This window comes from Hydractinia symbiolongicarpus, chromosome 5, assembly GCF_029227915.1.
Source record: "Hydractinia symbiolongicarpus strain clone_291-10 chromosome 5, HSymV2.1, whole genome shotgun sequence".
Lineage (NCBI taxonomy): Eukaryota > Metazoa > Cnidaria > Hydrozoa > Anthoathecata > Hydractiniidae > Hydractinia > Hydractinia symbiolongicarpus.
In genome coordinates, this window is record NC_079879.1 from 20,130,080 (window position 1) to 20,156,013 (window position 25,934).

General features: G+C 32.8%; 2 protein-coding genes across 3 annotated transcripts; one reads left to right on the plus strand and one right to left on the minus strand.

Annotated features, from left to right (window-relative positions):
- Nucleotides 1-8,100: 8,100 nt before the first annotated feature.
- On the plus strand, nt 8,101-11,837 carry LOC130645222 (transcription factor AP-2-alpha-like). Of its 2 annotated transcripts, XM_057451138.1 has the most exons (4): nt 8,101-9,252; nt 9,339-10,054; nt 10,653-11,006; nt 11,370-11,837. In XM_057451138.1, the coding sequence occupies exons 2-4, from the start codon at nt 9,411-9,413 to the stop codon at nt 11,542-11,544; spliced, it is 1,173 nt and encodes a 390-aa protein (XP_057307121.1). In that variant the 5' UTR covers nt 8,101-9,252; nt 9,339-9,410; the 3' UTR covers nt 11,545-11,837. The 2 variants fall into 2 exon arrangements, with proteins under 2 accessions (XP_057307121.1, XP_057307122.1); XM_057451139.1 differs by having other exon boundaries at nt 8,103-10,054; nt 10,653-11,010; nt 11,370-11,506.
- Nucleotides 11,838-13,684: 1,847 nt separating this feature from the next.
- On the minus strand, nt 13,685-25,135 carry LOC130645212 (proprotein convertase subtilisin/kexin type 7-like). The gene is made up of 15 exons (XM_057451126.1): nt 24,181-25,135; nt 21,423-21,519; nt 20,445-20,571; nt 19,393-19,612; nt 18,440-18,679; nt 17,904-18,179; nt 17,494-17,599; nt 17,304-17,356; nt 17,124-17,221; nt 16,573-16,758; nt 16,285-16,396; nt 15,559-15,755; nt 15,211-15,442; nt 14,660-14,769; nt 13,685-14,167 (listed from the first exon to the last, which is right to left on the minus strand). The coding sequence occupies exons 1-15, from the start codon at nt 24,958-24,960 to the stop codon at nt 14,155-14,157; spliced, it is 2,847 nt and encodes a 948-aa protein (XP_057307109.1). The 5' UTR covers nt 24,961-25,135; the 3' UTR covers nt 13,685-14,154.
- Between the last annotated feature and the right edge of the window lie 799 nt (nt 25,136-25,934).

Genomic DNA, 25,934 nt, shown 5'->3' on the forward strand with positions numbered 1-25,934 from the left:
TTTAAAATTCTATTTTATATGTCGGAACCGTTAGCGTTTTAAAGGATTTAAACTATTTTAAACATTTTAGTTCCGCGTAAATTTTTTACCTGGGGCCAGCATGATGTAGTGAAATATGCATAAACTTTAAAGTGCCATCTAGAATATATTTTCACACACAATGCTAGTGAAAAGCGCTCTTACGTCATGTTGATACGAGGTATGCATTTATTTTTATCCAGAGACAAGAAGAACTGTGACGCTTGATTTGATCTTTGCTGAAAGAAATGTGAAAAGTATGTGAAAAATGTGAAGTGAGCTTGGAGAATTGGAAAAAAATTATTTTTCTGTAACAGTGAAAGCATACTAAAATTTGTGAACTTCGAAGTCATAGGATTTGGTAAAGCTAAGTAACTTATGAATATTTTGGTTTGCAATTAGTAAAAAAGCTTGGCATATCTATCCATAGTATGTCATTTACAGTAGCATCCTAAATGCAACTTCTGGCAGATGATAGCGCACTTGCTCTGTTTGTTTGTGTTTCATCTCAGTTTTCTCATGATGACGTCGGAATTATCACATTCTTGTGTATACTGAAAGTGAAACCCAGTAAATACTGCATCCAAATATAGACACGTCATGATTAAGTTTTGGCTCCATCTTTTTTACCTACCACCCTTTAGTGTGGTCTGCTGTGTAAGCATAACAACTGAGTGGTAAATGGCGGAGACGTAGAGAGAGAGGCTGAAAGTTCGTTTTATGGCGCGTTTGTGATAACACAATCACGGAATAATGTCTCCTGAAATTGCGCAACACGAGATAAATTTGGAAATTATGAAACAACATTACATATGCATTTAGTAAGTGATTGAAATTGATACACGCGACATTTTTTTTATTTGATATCAAAATAAAGTTCACAGGAATACATGTTTGCCTTACATCTCACTTGTTTTTACCATTGGTAGTTTAACTTTTTGAGGTATACTTCATGCACCATTTTTTACGCCTGATCTCAAGGGCGTTAATTAAGACGTTTGTTTACGTTAGGCGCCATAACATTTAAGAATATCGCCCAGAGGTCGATGTAGAAGAGGTTCGTTGGTTATATGCTCTGATAAAACCACAGGGCACAAGGTAGCTCAAAGAGTAGATATGTGCCAAAAATATAAAAATCAACCTTTTTTATACAAAGTGGCCCTCTTGTAATATTCTGAAAATGGAGCTCTTATAATTTTTTAACTAAACAGTAGCATGATGATTTTAATTCAAAATCAAAAAATCTCGCCCAAAGTTTTTGTTTTGCAAACCTGTTGCAGATTTTTCTCCAAAACTTTGGTAATACTTCGTGCCTTGTTGATATATTGCGGAATGGTCTATAAATTGGTATATTGCAGAATGGTCTATAAATTGGTATATTGCGGAATGGTCTATAAATTGATATATTGCGGAATGATTTTTAAAACATAACGTGCCAATTTTTAAAATAGCGCTCGTAAAGCTCTTTTACGCCGATGCTTTTTTACTCTTCGAGCCTGATAGCGCCATGATCTAATCTGACATTTTTACTAAACCCTTAGGCACCAATTTAATCTTTTCACTCTTTACATATAAAAACTTTAAATAGAAGCTAAAATTCATTTTGCTGTTTTGTTTTTTCTGTTTCAAATTTACCACTATCAGTCACGGCCAAAATCTGTGCTTTAATTCGAGGATTTTTTAAGCCGTCATGCATTCCTAACATAAAATTCATTGTACACGCTTTTTTCAACATAAAAATGTTAAATGACAAAAATACCCTTCTCTTCTGAACTACTGTATTATTTTCAAAGTTGGTTAGCAGGTGTAACACCCATCAACAACTAACAAATATGACAGCCTGCTTTTCATGTTTGGTCACGTGATTAATTTCTTACCTCAGTAAAAATTTAAAAATTGCGAAATACTAAATTGACATGTACATTTTCCAGGAAATATTCTCTCTAAAACGTGTCAAAGTATTTCTGTAAGAGACAAAAATTCTGATTTTATTTTGTGCGTGCGTCCGTGCCAAAGTTGTTGCTTAAAATTGATTATCCAATGTCGCCATGCTATTGGAATCAATTAAAATTGCTTTATTAGTCCGAAAATATTTCCAGATAAAATATCAGCTGTCCAAAAACTATTCTGGCGAAATTTGGAAGTATCCAAAGATATCCTCCTTGAAGTCGTTTGTGGGGATTTGATCGTTAATATTTTCATAATGCCATGCCAAGCTCCCTGAAATTTTAGTTACATGGCGACCTGTATGTTAAATATCGTATTTGTTTTTCTTGGAAGCGTGACCAAGTTTATCGAGAAGAGCTTGTCATATTGCGTAGTAGGTGCTTAAGCTTATCTTAAAAGCAACCTCGATTCCAACCTTTTTTAGTTTTGCAGTTAAATAAAGAGGTCAAATTCACATGAAACAGTATATATTTCTCACGAGTGCTGTTCAGTCCAAGTATTTAAGAGGGCGTTTACTTAGGAATAATTTTCTCAGAGAATCAAGCAATGAGCATAAAGCCAGCGTTGCCGCATCTACTTGTTTGGGTGAGTGAGACCTTTCTCGTTCAAACCATTGAAGAAAAAGGATTACCCGATAATGATTACGTGAGCAACGAACATTAGAAGTAACCAATCGAAAAACGCGATCATAACCCAAAGTGGCTAATTTTTCCTACCTTGCTGTTCCGATTTCCGGTGGCAAAAAGAATCACGTGGTCAATATCGGAAAATCCTTTTTTGAGCGCGAATGGCCTCACTCACCTGAACAAATATAAATAACTCTTGTGTTGTTTAATAGGGTAAGATGGGCCACGACGACTTTGTGCTTATCGGTTGATTGTAATTTAAAGTTTGCTATGAGGTGAATTTGAATTTTAGGGATTTTTTTTTCACTTTTTGATATTGGTATGACATTGATATCTTGAACGCCAAGAATTTGCTTTGAAACGTGTTTGTGTCTAAGCTTTCGTTGAATTTGATATCCTTAAAAAGATGCTCAGTTAACTACGCTATATAAAATTATGTACAGTCGACGCTCATTATCTCGAACCTCCGTTATCTCGAACTTTCTCTATCTCGAACTTTTTCTTCGGTCCCTTGAGTTCGAACTTTTCATGAAATACGCTCGTTATCTCGAACTTTCGCTATCTCGAACTTTTCTTTCGGTCCCTTGGGAGTTCGAGATAACGAGCGTCGACTGTAATTGATCAAATGTAATAAATAGTGTTACATAGAGATAAAATGCAATAAAATGTAATTAATTCCGTTAGAATAAAGATTGAAACTTCAAACACAAACCAAACTCTATTTTATCAATATGAATCAGCTCCCTTCCCCATATTTATAGGCCTAAAAAATATGCATTTAGAGTTAACAGTTTTTTTCCAGCGAAATACACAGAAATAAAATCAAATATAATATTTAAGGAAAAACCAAAGAGCTTGATAATATTAATTTCGAAGTAGGGAGAGAAGAGAAACAAAACAGTTTATATCTTGTTGAAAAAGAATAGTGTTAACAATAAAAATAAACTTTTTATTTAAAAACACAATGCTGTTTTTTTTGTTGTTTTTTATGATTGTCTATAGCCTGGCGTCGTGCTATAAAACCTTGCGCGCTTCAAATGTCTCTTTTAAACTGTGTATCGAAACCAAGCTTTCTTTCTTTGATCATCAGCACGTAAGATTTACTCACGTTTTAGTGAACAGAATTTCTGTAGATAGAAAAGAGGAGATTATTTTTTTTTTGGATTGAAGTTTAAAATGTCTGCAGGGCTCATAACAGAGAATGAATTTTAATTGTCGACGGCGAAAAAAAAACCAAAAAAATCAAAGGCTAAAGACTTTTAGGCCGAAAGCTATGAAAAATTAGGTGAAATTGGGATAGTGGCGGATAGTGGAAATATCTTACGTGAATATTATCTGATATTGATTGATTGCTACTTGAATATTTCATAAAATTTCTTGATTTTATAAGCCAGGAAACCATCCAAAAGGCGTTAAATCTTAGAAAAAGAAGGTTTGGACTTCACCTGTAAATCTTTTTTATTATGAAATTATTATTTGTTTATATGATTCTAAACTTCAGGCCTGTGTGAAATTTTAATCTTGTGGCTAGTTCAAAAATTTGGTCTTAAAAAAGTAACCAAAATTTCAGCAACAATTAAATTTCCCCGCGTTTTGTTAACCTCATTCTTTATCATTACTATAAGCTTAAAACGTTTCATGTTGGCATCAAGTAAGCGAAAATAAACAGCTTAAAATTAATAAAAATAATCAATTGAAAGAATAGCAAACAATTAACACTATTTTTGTGACCGGTGACAAACTTTGCCAAAACATTAATTTATTGACGTGTCAGGTCCCCCGCTTTTTTTTTACCACCCAGTGTTTATTTTATATATATTTGGTTCCCAGGACTTCTTCTTCGCTCCTATAAGAAAGCTAAGAAAAGGTCTAGGATAAAAATGAGTAAATAATACGCTAAGTGCTGACATTTTTGCGAACAGAACTTTGGCTAAAGTCACGCAAGTTTATGTCGCGAAATTTATAAGTACATCGATTTGCGAAACTTTTAATATGGCTCTTTTGCAAAAGTCTCTGTCCGAAAAAATGTCTACAATTAAAGTAAGGAATAAAGTATATAAAAAAGGTAATACTCAGCAACCACTCAGATAATATGCTTTATTGTATGTAAAAGATTTCTAGCTTCCCTTACATCATCATACTTTTAAGGGTAATATCGAGGTAATTCGGACAAATATTTTCTTAGGGAAGCATCACAAAGAATTTGGTTTTGAAAGTGTTTTTTTTTAGTCCTCGAAATTTGTAGTGGCAATAACGGTTTTTATTAGCAGGATACGACCAAAATACACTAGATTTTATATATGTAAAATACACGATTTTAAGCCCTTTTTATAAGAAGCATCAATGCTAGATTTAAAAACTTTTAAGAATATTTTAAGAAAAATGATGAAGCTCGATCATCATACACATTTTTTGAAAGAAATTGTGGTGTCATTTTTTTTAAGATATTAGCCTTTTCCTCATTTGTTCTCATGTGTGGTTTTGCGACACGGTATTTTAGTATGTATATATATGTGTTTCGAATGTGTGTTCGGTTTGTTGTGTTTTTTGAAATAATGTTAGGTTCGAACGTGTTGTTAGTTCGTACGTAATTAACTCTCATATTTTACACCATGTCTTAATACCAGCACTCATTTTTAACAAATTTAAATAGTGTCGATTTAATCAACGGTTATTTACCTTTCATAGTTGACTTTCGGACACTCTAGTTCGGCTTTCTGAAAGCATAGTGAATTTACTATCTGATCAAGTGGTTCGAGTCGACGCAGTAAAACTTCTAAATTACTTTTTCCGACTTTCCGAGACATAAAGTGTTGAATTTAAATTATTGGTTCTATTCTAAAAAGTTCTGGGGTCGAGACTGACTACACGTAAGCCAAGTTTCCAGCACCTGTTGTCACTTTTTATATCGGAACGGCGAGATGAAACATGTTGCACGAAAGCCTATAAAAAATAAAAAAATTGTCATTCAGTTCTCTCATACGGAAGCTTCGATCCAAACGATGTGTCGGAGCAAGTCACAATTTCTCAGATTAAACCCCGAATTGAAATCAACCAATGAGCACCGTGGCCATATCTTACCCTCTTAAATAGTACAAGAAGTAATTATATTTGTTCGGGTAAGTGAGGATTTGCCAATATTAATCACGTGAGAAAAAACAATAGATGTAACCAATCAAAAAGCGCAATTCTGACAGCAAAAATTCATTTGAGCCCAGCGTAATTTCTTCTCACCTTAACTATTCCATTTCTTCGGTGGCAAGAAAAATTATTGCTGCGTCTCCAGGATATTGTCGATAAGGCATAATGATTTTAGGCTTTAAAATATAGATTGTCGACGGATTAACAGAAACCAAAAACTATAATTCTTAGAAAAGAAAGTGTATGACATGAAAGAACATGCAATCCATTTTTATATAAAATACTTTTTTATCGTGTTTATTTTTGACCTGATTTTATCTACTATATCCTGTTGATGCTATCAGAATTAACATGGCGAACAGCTTAAGCATTAATAATCGATCTTTAGATAAACTTTTTTTAAGAAGAATTTAACAAGTGACGGCGAAAAAGTTATTGGTTACAATAAAACCATATGTAAGCCAAGGACCGGTGACCAAGTTGGTAATATTTGCAGACTTTTATTACTATGACCACTTTTTCTGAAAATTATCTTTTTTCTCTCTATCATTTAGACATTCCTAATTATCTCTGATGACCGTAAATGTACTGTTAAAAGCTTATATAAATTAACCTAACGAACTAAACGAATAAATCGTTGCTCATTCTATCATTTAAAAACATCTTAGACCCTTTGTTATAAAAAAGATTTAGATGGTCAAAGGCTTTTTGGAAGTCTAATGTTCTTATAAAAAAGGTTATTGCCAAGAACATTTTTATGTCAGGATTATGGATAAAAGTGCGGACATTTTTAGCTCAAAAATTCGAAACATGCGAAAGTTTAGGATTTAACTTCGTTCCAATGGCATGTATCACCGCAGTCCCGGTATAAAAAAGAGAAAACAGGCGCCGGGAGCGAGGTTGCCTTAGATCAGATCTAATTTTAAATTTCAGTAAGCATATTAATTCTAAACTCAAAAAACAATATGTTTACAAAAAATATGTAGTGTGAAAAAAAATTGCATTGACACACGCTTTTATATAAAAACCAGTAAAATCTGACTTGAGGCTATTATCCCTAAAAAGCAAAAAGCGTGTATCAGGAGATTACTAATTATGTATATAAAATATATAAAAAAAAATATAAAATAATATAAAAATATATATAAAACTTCATTTTAAACAGGTAAGCTAGCCTGGAATCTATAAGAAATAACCACATAGATGATAATACCTTCTTTCGCCTGCAACTACCTCAAGTACAAGCACGACGTGATGCGATCCAATATAATTTAGGTACGGATGGTTTTTAAAAGTTACTTTGAAAAATGTTAAGATAATTTCCGCTCTACCAAACCACGTTGAGAAAAATCATCTTCTGTTTTCGTTTTAAATTCTTAGCAGCGATTGAATAACCGGCAACGAGATAAGTTTATCTCATATTTCGCTTAGTCCTGGGGGCATTTTGAATTTTTTATGTTTTTTGATAAAATAGACATTTTTTGCATAAAAGGTTTCATAATGGAATTATGTGATTCGTGTCATTCTCTTCCCAAAAAAATTAAAGAAAAGAAGATATTTTAGCAACTATACCTATAAAAAACAACCTGTATCTAAATTGGATAGAAATCGTGATCGATATTTTGATGACGTCATATTTAGAAGTGAAAGAATAAATAAATTGCATTGATAATGAAAAATAAAGTACTTGAAAAGAATTTCTTAACAATAAAACGAAACAAACAATTCAAAATACCGTGAATTTGTTTGGAAAGAAACTCTTTTCTTTATAATTTCTGTTTTTTTTCTCTTTAAACGATTTACCGGTGCAAAATTCTTTTACTTTTTCTCCTTTTTGTTGTTATTGTACACTATGTATTTATATTCGCCATTTTAATTTTTTTTTGTATTTTATAAATATTTCGCGCCTTTTGAGCAAGCCAATTAGTTTCCACCCTCCACCACCCGCCAGTTAGATGGACAAAAACTGCAGTCTGGAAACTACAAGCTCTTAGTTAACACGTGATCATATTCCGTGTAAAATTTTCGTGACAAATTTTTGAAAGTTTACTCGAAGGTAGCTCTCTTTTCCTATTTGCTTATTCAAGTAGGAACTACTATTTCAAACAATACAATTAAATCAAATAATCCTTAATTTCAAAAAACTATGATAAGACTTTAGCCTGTCGACAGACATTTTCATTAGTCTAGACGAAATAAAACTAGGGTAGCGTCTATGGTCCTTTTGTCTTGCTTTCTTCAAATGAATATACAGTATGAAATTTTAACTTAATTAGATGGTGCCTTTGCTTGTTCAGTTTATTTTAAAGATTTTAAATAATTCATTTTGATTTATTTTGTTTTTCTGTTATTTCTTCTTCTTTTTCAGGATAAGGTAAGGCTTCTACATTTTATATGAGTTACATTTTCACAAGAATTACTGCTGCTGCGCAACTGAGCATTCTAATGAATTTAACTTCAAATCTTAGTTCTGGTGAACCAATACAGAAAGAGACGGACGTATGAGTAGAAAAACTATATATAAGTCAGAGCAAATATGTTGACTTTCGGGAAACATACAACTTTGCTGACGTCATTTAAAGTCTCGCAAGATTGCATAACCATTTTGTTTATTCAGCACCTTTATAAAACACTTCGGATACCAAAGTATCACAAAGAAATTTGAGTTCTTCAATAATGTTATTGTTTTGGAATGCTACAAGGGAAAATATTATGTTTTAAAACTGAAACTTTCAGAGTTTGTTACTTTTTTTTAAAAAAACTTTCAATTTTTTGGAAATAAAACCCTTATTTTAGGTAATTAAATGAGCGATTACGTCTCTTTCTAGCGATGATAATTCGTTCCGACGACGTTTACGCGTTCTGGCGATGGTGACGCGTTCTGGCTATGCTGATGCGTTCTAGCAAAACCGTGCTTTTCTGAAATACATTTTTAAGTATTTCGTTCATGCCAAGTATGTTTTTGTTTTGAAAAGGCACTGCTGTGAAGATAAGAAGAAGTTCCATTTCTCATGCCTACAGCGACTTGGAATAGTAATTTAGAAGCATGCGGAACAGATGCCTAACAATCCAACTAAAAATATTTGACGTTTTTCCCATGAATATTTCGAGTGAGAGCAGTCATCATAAAGCTATGTTGGAGGCCTGGGCATTAGAGTCCATCTTTGTTTGACAGTTTGTTTCATGTTTTAAATTTCGTTGCAATAGACAACACGAATGTTGGAACTATAATTAGCAACAATTTTCGTGCATGCGACATTAACTTTAGCCAGCTCTCTTGTTTCCTTCCTGAGGCAATTGTCATCGAATGAAATTGAAGCTCAGACCACGTGATTTAATTCTATTTTTTTTTCTCTTCGCTAGGTAAAGTATTGCGCCCAAAGAATTTAAAATTGATTGGTTGTCTAATGAAATTGGTGACGTCACTTGTGATATTCCTTATTTGATCTGGATCGAGTTATTCTATTGGTTATTTCGTGTCGTGGCATTGTTTTGAAAGGTCAAGAATCCATTGCGATAAGTGAGTACAAAGACTTTGTATTTGTCCACTTGAATTAAACGAACGGATAAGAAGTATCGACGAAAATTTATTTATTTGCTTGGTAGTAGACAGCAAGATAAGACACTGTCTTAAATTTCTACCATTGAGTCGACGTCAACACACGTCACCACAATAGAATGTCTTTTCTTCATACCGTCACTGCTGACCAATGCAGAGCTGAAGAACTACGAAATGCATGGAACTCACTAACCTTCGATTTTTATAAAAAACAGCATCAATCCACGCCATCCATCTACCAACGACAAATTCTGACTCCACCTCTAACACCTGATTCAATTGGTTATCAAAGTCGACATTCCTCGGTAAGCAGTTATACCACGACGCCGGATTTTTTTGACGGACAGAGTTCGCGCCGTGAACAAACTAATCATATCTTAGATCACCGCACTGATCATTTATATCCAGCAATGGATAGCATTCGGTGTGGACTTTTCGACTCTACTTCTCAGTGTTCATGCTGTCCCACTATGCCTCCAACTTTATTACCTGCCGGAAATGAAATTTACGACAGAAATAGTCTGTCGTATCAAAATAGGCGTCATTCTGTTGCTGAAATACGAAAAACCATAGAAAGCAGACAGAACATGATGGTACCTATGGAAACGATGTTTGATATCAATAATATCAACACCAGTAATTCATTGAAGCGGAAAATACAAGATGGCGACAATATTGACACATCAAAGAAAACCAAGAGGGACGACGAAGTGGCATGTCAAGTTCACGGTATACTGAGTTTACCAGGATGCAGAGAACCTAGGTATATTCTTTCGTTTGAAAATTAATTATCTTATTGTCGGCATTAACACAAAAATGTTTTTGATATCCTAACCAAAGTTATTTTAATGTGTCTTGTAATTCATTTTTTTAGTTCGATGTTTTATTTACATACACCCCACTTCGTCTGCATTAAAACATAATTTTTTCTCCTATCCTTCCATAAAGTTACATTCGTGTCTGCATTTTGAGAATGTTGTTGCTATCAGAAGTAATTTGTAACAATCAATCATTTTTGACAAAACATTCAAAGTAAACCAACTCGTGCGCATTATCAGTTGACGTAGTTTAAATTTATAATTAATTTAGCACTGATTAGGTTTGAAAAAGACAACTCAATGATTATCAACTTCCTAAAACCTTTTTATTAATCCTGTAATCTCGAAATTTTATTACTCAAGGAAAAGATAAGCAGCTTGTATTACAAATCTTAATTTCGCTTCTGTAGATTTTTGATTATCGCACGAAAAAATGTTTTTGGATACTTTTACTGCAAAAAGAGCCCAAGTAAATTCCTTCCTGTTTGTCTAATCCCGTCTTTCATATGGTAATGCAGTTTTAACTAATGTTTTTATTTTTAGGTACAATATTACGGTAGACGAACTGACCCGTCGCGTAAACCAACCAGAATGTCTGACCAAAGTGGATATGATTTCTTACGTACGTCTTGCAAAAAATTCAGCACGGTCATTGCTAGATAAACATCACATTAAAACAAATCAACACAATCAGCGTTCAGAACATACCGTGCTATCAAAAATGTGCGAATCTGAAGCGCAGGTTCTTGCGAAAGGAATACGAGAAATCAATTATCGTTATTTTCCAGGGAGCTGGTTTGCGCGGAAATCTGTGGAAGAAATTTCGAACAACAGCGCTAATGAACGCCAACAACGTGAAGCATTGATGGAACGGTTGAAGGAGGATGAAGTGACAAAGTAGGTATATTATTATCTTATGCGAAACCATATTGGTGACTTTTCCGTCCATTATTGATGTTAATTTTTCACGTGTCCATGGCTAAACTCTCATGTCCATGGTTTAACTCTCATAGAATAAAGTCTCCACCACAATGCCATAAAGCAAAAAAAGCGCTGGAGACGAGACTGAAAAAAGCGTAACCCGGTCATGAAACTTATTTCTACATAAGGAGAAAAAAAAAATAAGAATTATTTTTACTAGGACGACAATTTTTTCTACTTGTATTTGATAGAATCGTTAACTAAAAAATGCGAAGGAATTTGTAGCCGATAGTTTTTTTGATATAAACATTAACCATATGTTTTGTTCACATATTTTAGGTGTGTTCTCCTGGATATCTACTTTGGTATGGAAAAGAGGCGCGAAGATAAGGAAATGAATATCTTTAACTTAATGTCACATTCGTTTGGCGTGCCAAACTTACAAAATCACATTCTTTTTATATTAAGTTACATTGAAGAAGAATTAAGAATTTTACGTAAACATGTGAATTAAAGTTAGTTGCATATCTTTCACGAATTTGGTGGCGTCAAATTGTCTGCTTTCATGATCGAGATTGAAATTTGAAAAGGAACTAGACTACCGACAAGAACAGTTTAACAACGCGACAGCGTTCATCAACAAAATCACCGAGGCTAGTCATGTGTAGATGTCGATTCTTTTTTTCATGAGGTTCTAAAGATTTCGTATGTTGTAGATTGTATATTTAAGAAACATTTTGAATGAAATTGTAATAGGTATATTGACTTTGTTTACACACTAAGAAAGTTATAGTTTATTATCTATCATATCGACTTGTCTTTTGTTCAATCCTATTTCAAAGAAATATCTTCAACTCCATACAAAAAAAATTGTAAACAAGCCCTGGTATCTAGGTTGATATATCCTACTATTTTATACGATTTAGGTCTACTGAAAAGTGGGATTGAAAGGAAAAAACCCAGCCATAAGCTTAGGGATATTTTAATAAAAAACTTTTTCATATAAAGTCGTGCATCAAATAACGATAGCGGTATGCTAATGATAATGTTTCGCATTTCTATTGAATTTAAAAATTGGGAGTCACTGTGTTCATTCATTTTTTTTGTGGGAATTCGATTAACAGTATGCTAACTTTTAAGTTGCGCATACAGTGTAGCTCATATATGCACAGAAACACACAAAAATATTTTCTTTGTCAGATATTCAAGAAAATCTGGTTTAAAATAGTCGAATATTAATAAAAAAGGTTTTTTGCTTTTGCTGCTCTCATTTTTTAAAATCACGCTCTAAAATTATCAAAATATCATAACAGGAAAAAAAAGCGCGGCTAACAACACACACAAAAAAAAGAAAGTGACAGAGCAATAAGCATGATGGCTTATTCCGGGAAAGAGGTAGTGTTAATGAAAAAATATTATAATTTTGTCAGACTTTAAATCAATTTAGAAAGGGGCTACAGTGAAACATTCCTAAAGTAAACATTCGCGGACCATTTTCAATTTTGTCTAAATTTCACTAACTAGTAAAGGAGTTAGGCGATGAGGGGGAGGAAGGTAAGAAGGGGAGGGATGAATTGGAGCTTCCTCTCGTAGTTGAAAAAAAGATCATTTTAAAAAAAAATAACTTATATTCGAAACGTGCATACAGGTACCAAAAAAAAAGTTTTGGAAAGAGTTTGAGTCAATAAGTTGACGCTGAACGGAAAAAAGTGTCCGCTTTTTGTAGAGGTCAGCTGTGAGAGTTTTCTAAAGAATTTGTATGAGACAAATTAAACTGTCTAGAGGTGTTCGTTTTAAGGATATTCACTTTGAGGAGGATCCACTATAGTAATCCACAAACTCGTTGTTTTGTGCACGAACGACTTCATGATTTACTATGGAATTACTCACCGCTCGCATGTCAATTTAGCTTGCACCTAATTGAATTGTAGTAGGCTGTTCTTAGGATGTCCTGTGGCACAATTAAATTTACTGTATAAAAAAAGTTTAATTTATCAATTATACCGGTAGAAATAGTTTTGGAGATAATACGAAAATAAGGATATCGTGTGCGCTTAAAAAATATGATAAAAAGAAGAAAATAGCCAGTCCCAGACTCCTTATTTAACATTTTGTTTGGAAAGAAAAAAATATTTATCTTATTAAATAATTTTAAGTGTCATACATGGAGTAGTATTGTCTACTACTACCATTCTTTGTAGAAATTTTGGTGTAACAAAAACTGGATAAATTTCTTGTATTTAATATTTGTCCACGACCATTTAATTTTTTTTACGTTTTTAACCGATCCTCTGGATTGGTCTATTGCAAGGCCCTTTCTTTAATCCTCGCGTAACTTAGTTTTTTTGCGGGCAAAATTAATTTGTCCTAAAAAGATCCACGTACACAAATTTTAAATGTCGGCTGTGAGAAAGTAAAGTTGAAATGCAGTATTTTCATAGTCATTTTGCGTAATTTGTAATTGAAGTAAAAAACAACGCCACAAGATGTGTGTCAAACAGAAAAAATATTTTCTTAACACGAATACGAGGAGTATGTTGCTATAAGAGTCAGCTAAGCTTCTTTCCTGCTAAATGGTGTTACCACCCCCTCGACAAGTTTAAACTGATTTTGTCGTTTTCTCCTTTCGTTTTATTTTTACAAAAACATTCAGCTGACAATTAGACATTTAATATATTTAATATGGTAAAAATTGTATACAGATTTATTTAATAAATATATTTAAATATATTAATTTCAACGAAATTTAACAAAATAAATACAATTTTTTAACTTTTAAAAACTTTCCTCGAATAAATATATTTTTTACTTTCTGACATTTTCTTTATTGTTTTCTTTTTTTGTGATTTTACTGTTCTCGTTTAACCAAATGCAGGTTTCATATAAGCAAGGCATGCTTATCGGCAGCCAGACTTAGCGTGCCTTGAAAAAAATACGCAGGCGTTAACTTCTTTCATCGCCATGGTGACTGTTCTATTAATAGCAACACTGCAACCACATCATTCGCTCGTGATCGACCAATCGGATTAGAACTCGATCCTTGGTATGCGATATGACGTCACGTACCTGAGAAAACCTTGAGGAGTGATCGGTGGTTTTTGCGAATTTCACCAGTTGGATAGCTTTAATCTTTATATCTAAAAAAATAACAACACGAAACATTGTAACTCTTGTACACACTGCACGAAATTCGCCCATATAGACCGAAAGAACACCGTACAAAGTTTGTTTATCATAAAGCATTTCTGCATCGACATTTTCAATTCTCTTTCCAATTTGTAAACATTCGTCTCAGCACGCGATTGCAAAACACGTTCACGTTAGGTTTACAAAAATTGTTTCTCAAAATAACATACACGCGAGGGCGTATTATTTCAACCTCGAGGTTTTTCTAGGTCAGTAAAATACCATCAAAAATAGTTGTTGCTACAGGCTCAGGCATCTAAAACAGTTTAAAAATACTTCACTTGGAAAAAAATTGTCAAATGTTATATTTTCCAAGAAAACAATGACATCATGAGTGGACTGTGAAACTAACTGACTTTCGAAGTTGCACAATGACAACCAGTCAATAAAATTGCACAATAACATTCAAAATCAACCAATCAAAATTACGAATAAAGCCTTACTGTTTAGGCTTCTTCAAAATTCCTTTTAATTTCTTTTTCTTCGTTTTCTTCTTAGTAGGTGTCTCGCTAAACACATCCACTGAGCCGAGACCTTCATCTCCCATAAGTTCCTAGTAAAAGTACGAGTAAATTTAAAAGAAAAATTAGGCTTGAGGTAGTCTTACCAGTGGAAGTATATGTGACTATATTCAAAAATTTTCTTTTTTGATAGTTTTACAATCAACCACTTTTACTAAACCGCATTCACACGAAATTGTACTGCCGGAACAAAATTAATACTCGCAAAAATTGAATTTTTTCCTGAACATACAAAATATAACAAGCGAGAAAACAAATCCATATAAAACAACTTGGCGAGAAAATTACACGCACGGATAATACATATATAGACTTTTACATATATAGACATATATAATACATATATAGAAATTTTATATCTGTTACGATCATAAGGTATGATTCTTTTCACAAAGGTTGTTCTTACAAAAGGAAAGCTATTTAAAAATCTAAGGGTGGGATTGGGTGTACAAGAAACAAAAAAATATTGATACCTTTAGGTCTTTTTCGAGACTATCAATTTGATTCATTTGCTTCATTTGCAAGATTAAACTCTGCTCCAATGCAAACTTCAGCCTCTCTTCGAATTCATGAACACGTGTCATTTCATCAGGTGTCTCCATCGCAGTATTCGCATTCAGCACTTCTAAACTATCTGCATCTGTGATGGACAAACTCGTAAAAGTCGGTGTCATTGGTCTTGATGAACCATGCTCAATGATGTTGCTAAAATAGGGAATGTACGTAAGTAAACAAGAAAAACCGACATGGCTTGAAGCGCTAAAAATTATTATGTTGGTAACAATATATAAAACATTTTAGAATATTTAGAAAATTCTCACGTTAGCCTCTCTTCATCATCTTTTGCTAATTTCCCTGTGACAAAAGCGTCGATGTCAAAACCATCAGGTGTCATGATCTCCATACTCTCGTAATCTGCTTCGACAACTTTCACATCCTTCTCTTCGTTGTTACATAATGTTTCCAAAACGAAATAGATGCCAACCAAAAAGAAAAAGCCACCAAGAAGGAGAATTATCTAAAAGAAATAAAAGAAAAGTTAACATACACACCAAAATAATGACTCCGCAGTGAGGCTGTGACGAAGTAAGTCCATAGAGGATATATAGGCAACCTTATAACTACAATCTTGTACATAAATTAGTGGACAAATATTAAATTTTAACTTCCCACTTCCCCCAAGCTCCGTGTTGGAGCCAAAACAGTGATTGACCTTTAAAATTCAAACTTGAAGTTGGGGGGAAAGGGGGAAATTAAAAAGTCCATACATATTTTGTCAAGATTGTAGATAAAATAAACGTTTTCATACTGTGGCATAAAATACGTTCAATGGTAATACTTTTTGGGGAAGATATTTGTCAGAAAAACTGTAGTTACAAGTAAATAATTTTATCACTTATTACTATAATTATTATTTTTTTTTGTCAATGCATACATGTTTTTTGTCAGAAAAGGCAAAACAATAAAAAAATAGTGTTTTTTTTCGGAAAGTTTTTGTTACTTGGAAATTTCGCCACTGTCAAGCTAAATTTATAGTAAATACCAACCTTTAACATGCGTGATGATAACATTTCTTTCTTCGGAGTAGGCGCAGGCGGTGGCGGACACGGTGGCCCTGGATGTCGTAGGAAACGCCCCGAAATGGCTTTCTTTACCAATCTAAAAGAACGAAAAGAACTTTTACAGAATTTGGAGATTAAAATAGAATAGAGGATATAATTAAATCGCCGTGAAAAGTAAAACTTGCAGCGAAATTTAACACATTTGAGATATCTAATTTAAATCGTAATAGGTATTATATCTGACGTAATTTATAACTATTTCTAAAATTATACCTTTTTCTTGTCTCTATATCTTTCTTTGTGAACGACGAGCCATAAAAAGTAAGTCTCCAAGATTTTAGTATTCCACGCACTTTGTTGACACCTCTATCAACAAAAACAATTTTCCATTTACCCTGAGGAGTCTCACCCCAACATCGGACAGTAGAAAAGGTCCAATCAACGAAACCTTCACTTGATCTAAAACAAATTACCAATTAAACAATTAAACTATATGGTTAAGATTGTAATAAATACATTTTAGTTTTTGATCTATGTTTGAAATAAAATCTCCTGATATTCTGATTTTCCGACACGTGCGTGTGACATCGAAACATCTCGTGGATAGCATTTATCTATTTATGTCGTCAGATTTGTAGGCACAATTTAATGCAAACAGAGAAATCACAAGTTATCGAGAATACAGTCATCTATCTCAGTAACACTGATGTATCATGTGCCCACGCGCAGCCTTCCTTATCCTTTCGATAGACGAACAGTATATTCTTGCGATAGCGAAAACGTATGATACAATAACAAAATAAAAAATAATAAAAAAAACCTACTTGTCGTATTTTCGTGTACTTGCTAACCGTGACACGGTTCCTGATGGAGATATCAAACGAACAGCTAGTGTACCTCGACTTGGATGCTTAATATTGACCTGGACATTAATAAAACATTAAAAGTTAGAGTTAGGCGATCACACACATGCTTGCAATCTTGTTCACAAGAATTGCACTTACTGTAATTGTAACATGTTCCAATGTCACGACGTGTTCTGCCATCTTGTCTTTTACTACATAATAAAAATAAGAATAATAGATTAAAAATAAAAGGATTGATTAAAAAAGGAATCAAATCTGTACACCTGTTTATGTTGTTATATTTCACCATTTTGATTACGCTATAAGGTTCAATACAAAAGTTACTAACCTGTAAATGTTTTGGTTAAATTGAAACCAGGTGCAGTTGGTATTTTGTCCCCTGATTTTACAATGGCGCTACTCCATGATGTCATGAACGGTACACTTGGCCAAATCTATAAAAAAAAAAAATAGTCGATGTAGATTAAATTTCTAAGAACGTAATATTTATTTACAATTTTAACGGACTAAAAAAACTATAAAATAAACAACTGATATCGTTTGAAAAAACTTCTTCCACAGTCACTGTACCTTAAGTGTTGTAACGAACTCTACCTTAGATGTTGTAACGAACTCTACGTTAGATGTTGTAAGGAACTGTACCTTAGATGTTGTAAGGGACTGTACCTTAGATGCTGTAGCAAAATGTACCTTAGATGTTGTAATGAACTCTACTTTAGATGCTATAACAAACTCTACCTTAGATGCTGTGACGAGTCTCCACGAGTCAAGTAATCCGAATCCATGTTTGTGACTATGAGCAAACCCTGCACCATTAACCTGCCATTCTTCCGGATCTATGTCCACCTTTACGGATGTGTACACAATTAAATGTTGCACATCACGCCAAGTCAAACAAGAACGTGCTTCAAGCATAAGAGCAATGACTCCAGCTGCAAGAGGAGCAGCAGCACTTGTACCAGTGTGGCGATCAGTACAGCCTGTCCCAGATCCTAAACGCCAGTCTGTTGTTACCTATAAACAAAAAATTTTTTTGGTGATAGCTGTTTGCATAGAATGATTTATTGTTCTATTCTTATAGCAATAATTCCAACTCTTATACAATTTTTCGGATTTTGCACTTGTATAACTTTTAACTTATTCATTAAATTTTTATATGTATTTTTAGTTTAGGTAGAATAATCATTTCTATATATCTAATGGAAGCTGAATAAATGAGAAATAAATAAAAGTAACTAAATAAATACGAGTGCAGTATATTGTTTGAATCTTACAATGTTTCTCTGGTGTCCTTGTCCACTACTGTACGTAACAGCCAACATGGCAGCACATTGTTCTGCATAGTATGGCATCTGACCAAGCTCATCAACAGCTCCAATGGTTACCGTAAATATTGAATTTGCATAACCATCGAAATTGCAGTTATCTTTAAAGTGCCCGCCATTTCCTGACGCCACAACAAAGATGCTGCCATAACCCCTTCTACCAGTTAAAACTCCTTTAGCAAGAGCAGCCTAAAATATACGATACATAGGCCCATAAATAAATAGGTTTCCTTTAAAATCTCTATAAAATCTGCCTATTTAGAGGAAAAGCTTCATATGACAATTATAAAAATATAAATGTTAAGCTTAGTTTACATTTGTAGAAGATTTTGAATGATAGAAGCATTTGATACATGTCACAAAGACAACAAATCAGACTGATGTCAATGATTTTAAATAAAATAGTGCAGCCACTGCACTATTTTATTTAAAGGTGCAGGGTTAAATAACTGACGTCCACTTCTTTGTCAGAACTTCTGGACTTGAATTAAAATCAAGCAATTATTTTGCTTATGTTGAAAAAAAGATAAAAATAAATAATGGTATGACGTAAACTTAAAGATGAAAAAGAAGATTTATCCTTTTTTTATTGCACACGGTTGTTATTAACTTTAAGCAGATATTGCATGCCTGTTCGCAGAATATCAGATTAATCCACTCGAGGTGAGCAATATTCAACGAGGCGCATCTCTTTTTTTGTCAGACACTTTTTATTTTTTATTGCATTTTTGCCAAATAGAAGGCCCATGAAAGGGAGTAACGATATGCCAATTTCGTTTGTGCTTACAGAAGTCATTGCATTTTACAGAAGTCATGGCATTGAAGTTATATAACTGACAGGTATATAATAACAACTTTTATTCCATTGTTATTGTTTTTTTAGCTTTTATTGCTAGTATTACCTGTGCTAACTGATGTGGACCGTCTACTGTTCTCCCATTATCATCAGGACCCCAACTACAACTGTATACATCATTCACATTTGACCGTGTATTAAATGCCATGGCTTCCAGACTATCAGTCATTGGCCCATCTAAGATGCGTATACCAGAAACCTTAGCACCAAAAGCCACGCCTACAGCACAATACTCGTTTGCTACAGCAGCAATCTCACCAGCACATCTGAAAATAAACGTCCTCATAATTAATAATTAATTAGTCTAAAACAAGGCCATGGTACTTATCTTTTGAGTAGCTACCTTAGTTCTAAAGGGGCCTAAGTCCTGAGAGCCTTAATTTTAAAGGGGATTAAATCGATTTTCTTGATTTTGAGAAAACTGTGATTTAAGTTTTTACTTGATTCTGAAGTGATTTTAATGTTTAGGCATGGATTTTCTGAAAGTCATGATTATGATTTTGTTTTTTGGATTAAAAGCTATTATTGGCAAAGTAAATAAATCATGTGCTACCAAGTAAAAACAACAAAAAGGACTTAGGCCTCTTTTATGCTTGTTAATTTAAATTAAAGGGATTTAACCACATATGAAAACACACTACGCAGGTTTTGTTGCTTTTCTTTATCACCATTCACTTTTTTTATCTACTTACAACCAACCATAATACTGGGTTGTTGTAAGTATAAATGGACTCCTTTTGCTTTTATTATTTATTTCCCATGGACTTAGGCCTTTTAAAACTGAAACAATTCATCCAGATGGACTTAGGTCCATATGTACTAAAACCTTAATGGACTTAGGCCTTTTTAAAATTAAATATGTTTTTTATCAAAGGTTTGTGTTCAATTTTCAAGACTTTCTAACCTCAAAACCCATAAACCAGACACATCAAGAGAAAACCAGTGATCCAGAGATTCAGAAATTAGAATTGTTGGGGACCTGGACTTAGGCTCTTTTAGAACTATATTTTTTAGTGCAAGTATGGGTTAGAAAGGAAAGTAGACTATATTTTCTTTAAGCAACTGTTTCCTAAAGCATTTTTGAGCACTTTAACATACCGTGTACCATGGTGATTTAATCCAGCTTCATCAACACGTGGCATTGGGTCACCATCATTCGAATTCAAATCCCAACTGCCAGCAGACGAATAATTATCTAAGATGTCTGGGTTTGTCCACTCAACACCTAAAAATCAAAATTTTATTAAGTATAAACCACAGTGTATATCATAAGTAAAAGTATTCTTTAACGTGACCAATAATTTTTTTTATCAAAAACAGGCCTAAAAGAGTGAGCTATCACTCTTATGCACAGAAATATACACCCAATTTTAAGAAACGAGATAATAGCTAAGCCATTAGTTGATCCCCAAAGGCTAGTGTGTATTTAACCACACATGCCAGTGAAAGTAGCAAAGTGTGAGGCCTAACTATTTATACCTATTTTCGGCTAGACATTGGGTGTATTTTATTTTGCTGATACAGTTATATATATATATATATTAGTACTTTGCAGAATATAATTTACAAGCCATGGAATCCTAAGGGTGTTAGTCAGAAGTTCAGGGCCATGAGGTCCTAATTAGGAATTTCCTTTAGAGGGAAATTTTTAAAATTCTATTGTCCCAGATGCCCAGAAACGTATTAATTCCTTGTAACATCTATCATCTAAGATTACAAATCATGATGATGTTTTTCGTTAAATCCTTGTGCATGAACATATCTGATTTCCATAATCTGATGTATGCTTTTGTTGACTTTGTCAGGTAGGTTTTGAGAAACAAATACATTAGCTAGATAACAGAAAAAAATAATATGTTATTAGAAAAAAACATGTTTGATTGTATTACTGTCAATGAGAATTGTCTCCCTAACATGCTTTATGTTTTACACAAGTTGAACTAAGATGGTTTAATGGTGCAAAATAAAGTTTTCGTGGAGAAATTCTTGGCGGATATAGTTTGGTAGTGGGTGTTATGACCAACCTGGTGTGACTTTTCGCGTTTTTAAAGAAATATTTTTAATCAAACAACTTACCGTCATCGATAACAGAAACTGTTACTCCCTTTCCAGTAATATTATGTTCCCAGATTCCTGTCACATTAATATCATGACCAATGAACTTCAGATTATCCTGAAATAATTAGAGCATGTTCACCCTACTGTAAAATACTTATTTCCATTTCTACATGGAACAAAAAGGCTAAAAAATAATACAACGAAAAAACACATCCTAGATTCTGTTTGCTCAAGTCAGCCGTGCAAATCCTTCTGGATGGCTTCGATGAAATCCAACAGGGTTTGCACATGAAGCCAACCAGAATAACAAACAGTGAATAAGCTGAAAATAATTTCTGAAGATATATAGCTGCTTTATTTAAAGAGAAGGAGAGGTTTGTAATTAAAACTCTTTGGTTGCATGTAAAACCTCACATTACCTTTCCTACAAAAATTAAAGAGACAACCTCCTAGGCTTAGAACAAATACAAAACGTTAGTCAAGATTTTACTTTAAAATACCAAAAATCGATTTTACATGCCAAGTTAAAACCAAACAGGTTTTATAATATCTGTATGTTTCTAACAAAAAGAAATTTAACCTTTGTGATAAGATTGTGTTTGCACCACGCCATATTAAAAGTTTAATATTTTTGTAAGTTATGTTTATAAGGAGTGTGCAACTAAATGAAAGGGCTGAGCTACGTGCTTTTTTATAGCTAATACATCATCTATAGTCCAAGTGGTTTAATTTTGGATGGAGTGACAAATCCAATGTGCAAAACGTTTTACTGATGATGTTTATATATACAAAAACTTCACTACGAGTTATCGTTTAAAATTTTGATTTATATAACTGATGAGCAACACAATGGTTTAAAATAACTTTGTTATTTGTCATTTAATGTGGGAGCATTATGTAAGATGCCATGCAAAGAAATTGTTTAACCTTTTTCTGCCTCAAAATTTTTGAATTTTTTTGAGAAAGATACAAAATGTCAAACTTTACCTACGATTTTCTTATGAACAGCCACCTGACACTGAACTATTTAACTACTGCTGAAAAGTAATTCCTCTTCCTTTTCATTTCAGTTAATTGTATTATTTTTATTATTATTGTTGTATGTCACTCTTGCAGCATATTTTTTGCAGTTGGAAGCAGAAGAACAGAAGCGTAAGAAGAAGCATAATACATTTTTTTATAAAATGCTCAAAAACATTAACAAATCATATGGTTCTAAATACTTTTGCATGTTTAAACAAGCATAGAAATAAAAGAATTGATCAGTAATTGATTTTAGGAAGAAACACTAAAAATATTGACTTTAAAAAGATTTAAGATTAGCTAAACGGAATTAATGAAATTATGGAATATTTTTTCACTTTTACTTTTTTTTGAGCAATCACAATGTCTCTTGTATGTTTATGTTATAGGTGGGAATGCGTTATGCTATGTCTCTTCACCTATTCATATATTGCACATGCTTATATTGCTTATGTCACCAATGGGAACCAGGCTTTATCTTTTTTTTATTTTTACTACATAGTAAAAGACAAGATCACAGAACATGTCGTGATATAGGACCACCTCCATTTATCTTATAAATGTACATAAAGGCAAAAACAGATAAATTTTATTTATATAAATTTATAATATTATATATATATATAATATAATACATATAATATAATAATATAAAATAATATAAATATGTAAGTATATACTGATATGTTACATGAGTTTTCTGAGATTAAGTTGTTTTAAAACAGGAGGAAAACTTTAAAGGAGAACTGATTAATAACAAGTTGTACTTTTATATTTTAGTTTAATCTTCAGGCATATAAATAAAAAATCTGATTAATAATAAATCTTTTCATAAATGTTCAGAAGATTAACATCTGCCATTTTGAAAAACAAATCCATTTCATAAGCATACATTATTTATGAGAATGAGATTACAGTTCTTTACAAGCTGTGATTTTAAGCAAAATCACCTTAAATTTTATATAAGAAAATGTGAAAATCTATTCAGTATAAATATATACATAATTCAATTTGTTAACATGCCATGCTTTAAAATTGATTTGATAAGTAAAATATGAACCACTCCCTCTTTACAATTTTTTACCTCTTATTGATTGTTTAGATTTGCAAACTATTACAGGACTGGTGAAATAGTTTTCTGAGTTTATTAAGATTGAATTGACAATAGGCAGTTTTCAAGATATTTAACACCAATTTGCCACCAACTCCGATTCAGGGATTTAAACCTTTTAAATTTGAAATGCTGAAATGATGCCCATCATGAATGACAGACAAAAATATTCTATAGTTTTAGGCCACCCTACAATAATACCAAAACAACAATGAAAGCAAGGAGCAAGCATAACAAGGAAACCTAACAAACTGCTAATCAATGCTATGCAAAGTTGGTGCAAATTAGTTAACAGCATTTGATACACTATCAATATACAAATATCTTGGTGTTCTTTAAAAGTGTTGTAATCATCCTTAAAGCAATCTGTTTTCCAAGTAATATTCTCACTTTTTTTAGTTAAGTTAACATTTCATATAAATTTTGCTAACTGTCACAGCCTTCGTAAAACATGACCAATGTGTTGCATTAAGAAAAAACAGATAAACAAAAAAAAAATATTTTCATTGGAGTTACATTGAACAGCAACATTATTGCAAAAAAATAGTTTTGGCCTATAATACTACAGAAAAGACAAATTTGTTTATTTGCTCTTGAGACCTAATATTTGTAAGAACAAAAATATATAATTAGCAATCTTACCAAGTGCCATTGAGATGGGAAAAACTGATCTTTGAATTCTAATGATCTTTTGTATCTTTTACGCACAACTTCATGTTGAACCCAATCAATATCAGGATGATTTGTAAGCTTTGAAGTTATATGGTTTCGAAATAATGCAAGTTCATCATTGACAATTGGTGAATGATTGTAAAAACTATGGTGGGTTAACATGTAATGGCCCTGTAGGTGCCCAATAGTACCATGACTTATTAAACCAAGTTCATTTGCTATATTCAGCACTATCTCATTTGGGTCAAGTATACTATTCTCATAAAAAAATGTTTCAGGGATTTTAATTGCCCATGAAGAAGAAAGCTCTCTTCCCTCATTGTCAGATTTATGTACATCTGTATTTACAAAGTATAAATTTTTGTTTAATGTGTAATTCCTAGTAAATTTTGTTTTACGATGGTTATTAACAAGATTATCTACAGGATTTGGGTCAAATTTAAGTAAGTGTTCTAGGCTAGAGGCGTTACTCTTCGTTACGCTTCGAAAGTTTTTTACTTGATCTCCTGCTGTTGAAAAACTTCGATTTTTATAGTTTTCATCTTCCTCGTTATTTTCTTTATATACATAGTTTTCTCTATTATTTAACACATTTCCGTCAACTACATGTGTACTTAGGATAAGAACTAATACCACAATAACATAACAAAATGTATAACTTGAAGTCACTTTGTTTATTTTTTGCCATAGCGGTTTCAATTTCCAACGAAATGGAAGTATTGTCTTCCATAAAATGTTCTTTCGCAGCATTAAGATACTTCGTTAGTTGAATAGACTTCATGTAGTCTTAATCAAACAACCAAATCAGTCTAATTATACATAACCATTTATTAAGTAAACAAAATAACATGGAAAATAAAAACATTCATGATTTTTTCCAGCTGTTCACTCTGGCCACTTCACCGCCATATTTATTATTCCGAACGTGGCCCGTGAATTTCTACCTCTTATTCATTTGATGAATCTATGCATAAAATGTGAGGTCACGTGGTTTTAGCAGTAAGTAATGGGAAACACGTGATCAAAAAATACGACATATGTTCGATGGTAAAGAAAAAGGAAACAATACGGCGCAGGTGGCCGTAGATTTAACTTACTGATCTTTTCTAGGAAGCTTTTTCAGCCAGATTGAACCGATGCGAAGGCAAACTTGTGAAAATTGCTAGCTAAACCTTTCAAAATTATCAAATCGTAAAACTTTTTCCATCAACTTTCGCAAATAAAAAACACAACGCTTAACAATTTTCATAGCGTTGGGATTTGTAAAAAAAAAACGTTTATAAAGATTTTGTTCGATGGCTGAAGGTGTACACTTTTTGGAAAGTGATGTTTTTTTATAAGCATGTAAAAATTCGAAAACAGGCCGTTAAAAACTTAAACGTTACTTTATGAGCTGTATGGGTAAGATAAAATGGTGCTGTTTTCATCTTTAAATAAACAGCCAAAAAATAAGGGTATAATTGCAAAGGTCCACACAGTACAGTGGTGTTAAGTTTCCAAAGACTGCTTATAGTTGATACAGACCAGAATAATTCACCCAGTAGACCGAGCAATATGCATAGTATTATGCTAAAAAAAATCTCCTATCATATGCTTATAAGCATTTTCCTAAAAAACACGAAGCTAGAAGAACTGTAGCCTATTTCTCAGCGGGTCTTTATCCGCATAAAACCCGCTGCATTATTAGTAGAATGGTAAACAAAATTTTCTGCGGAATCTTTCAT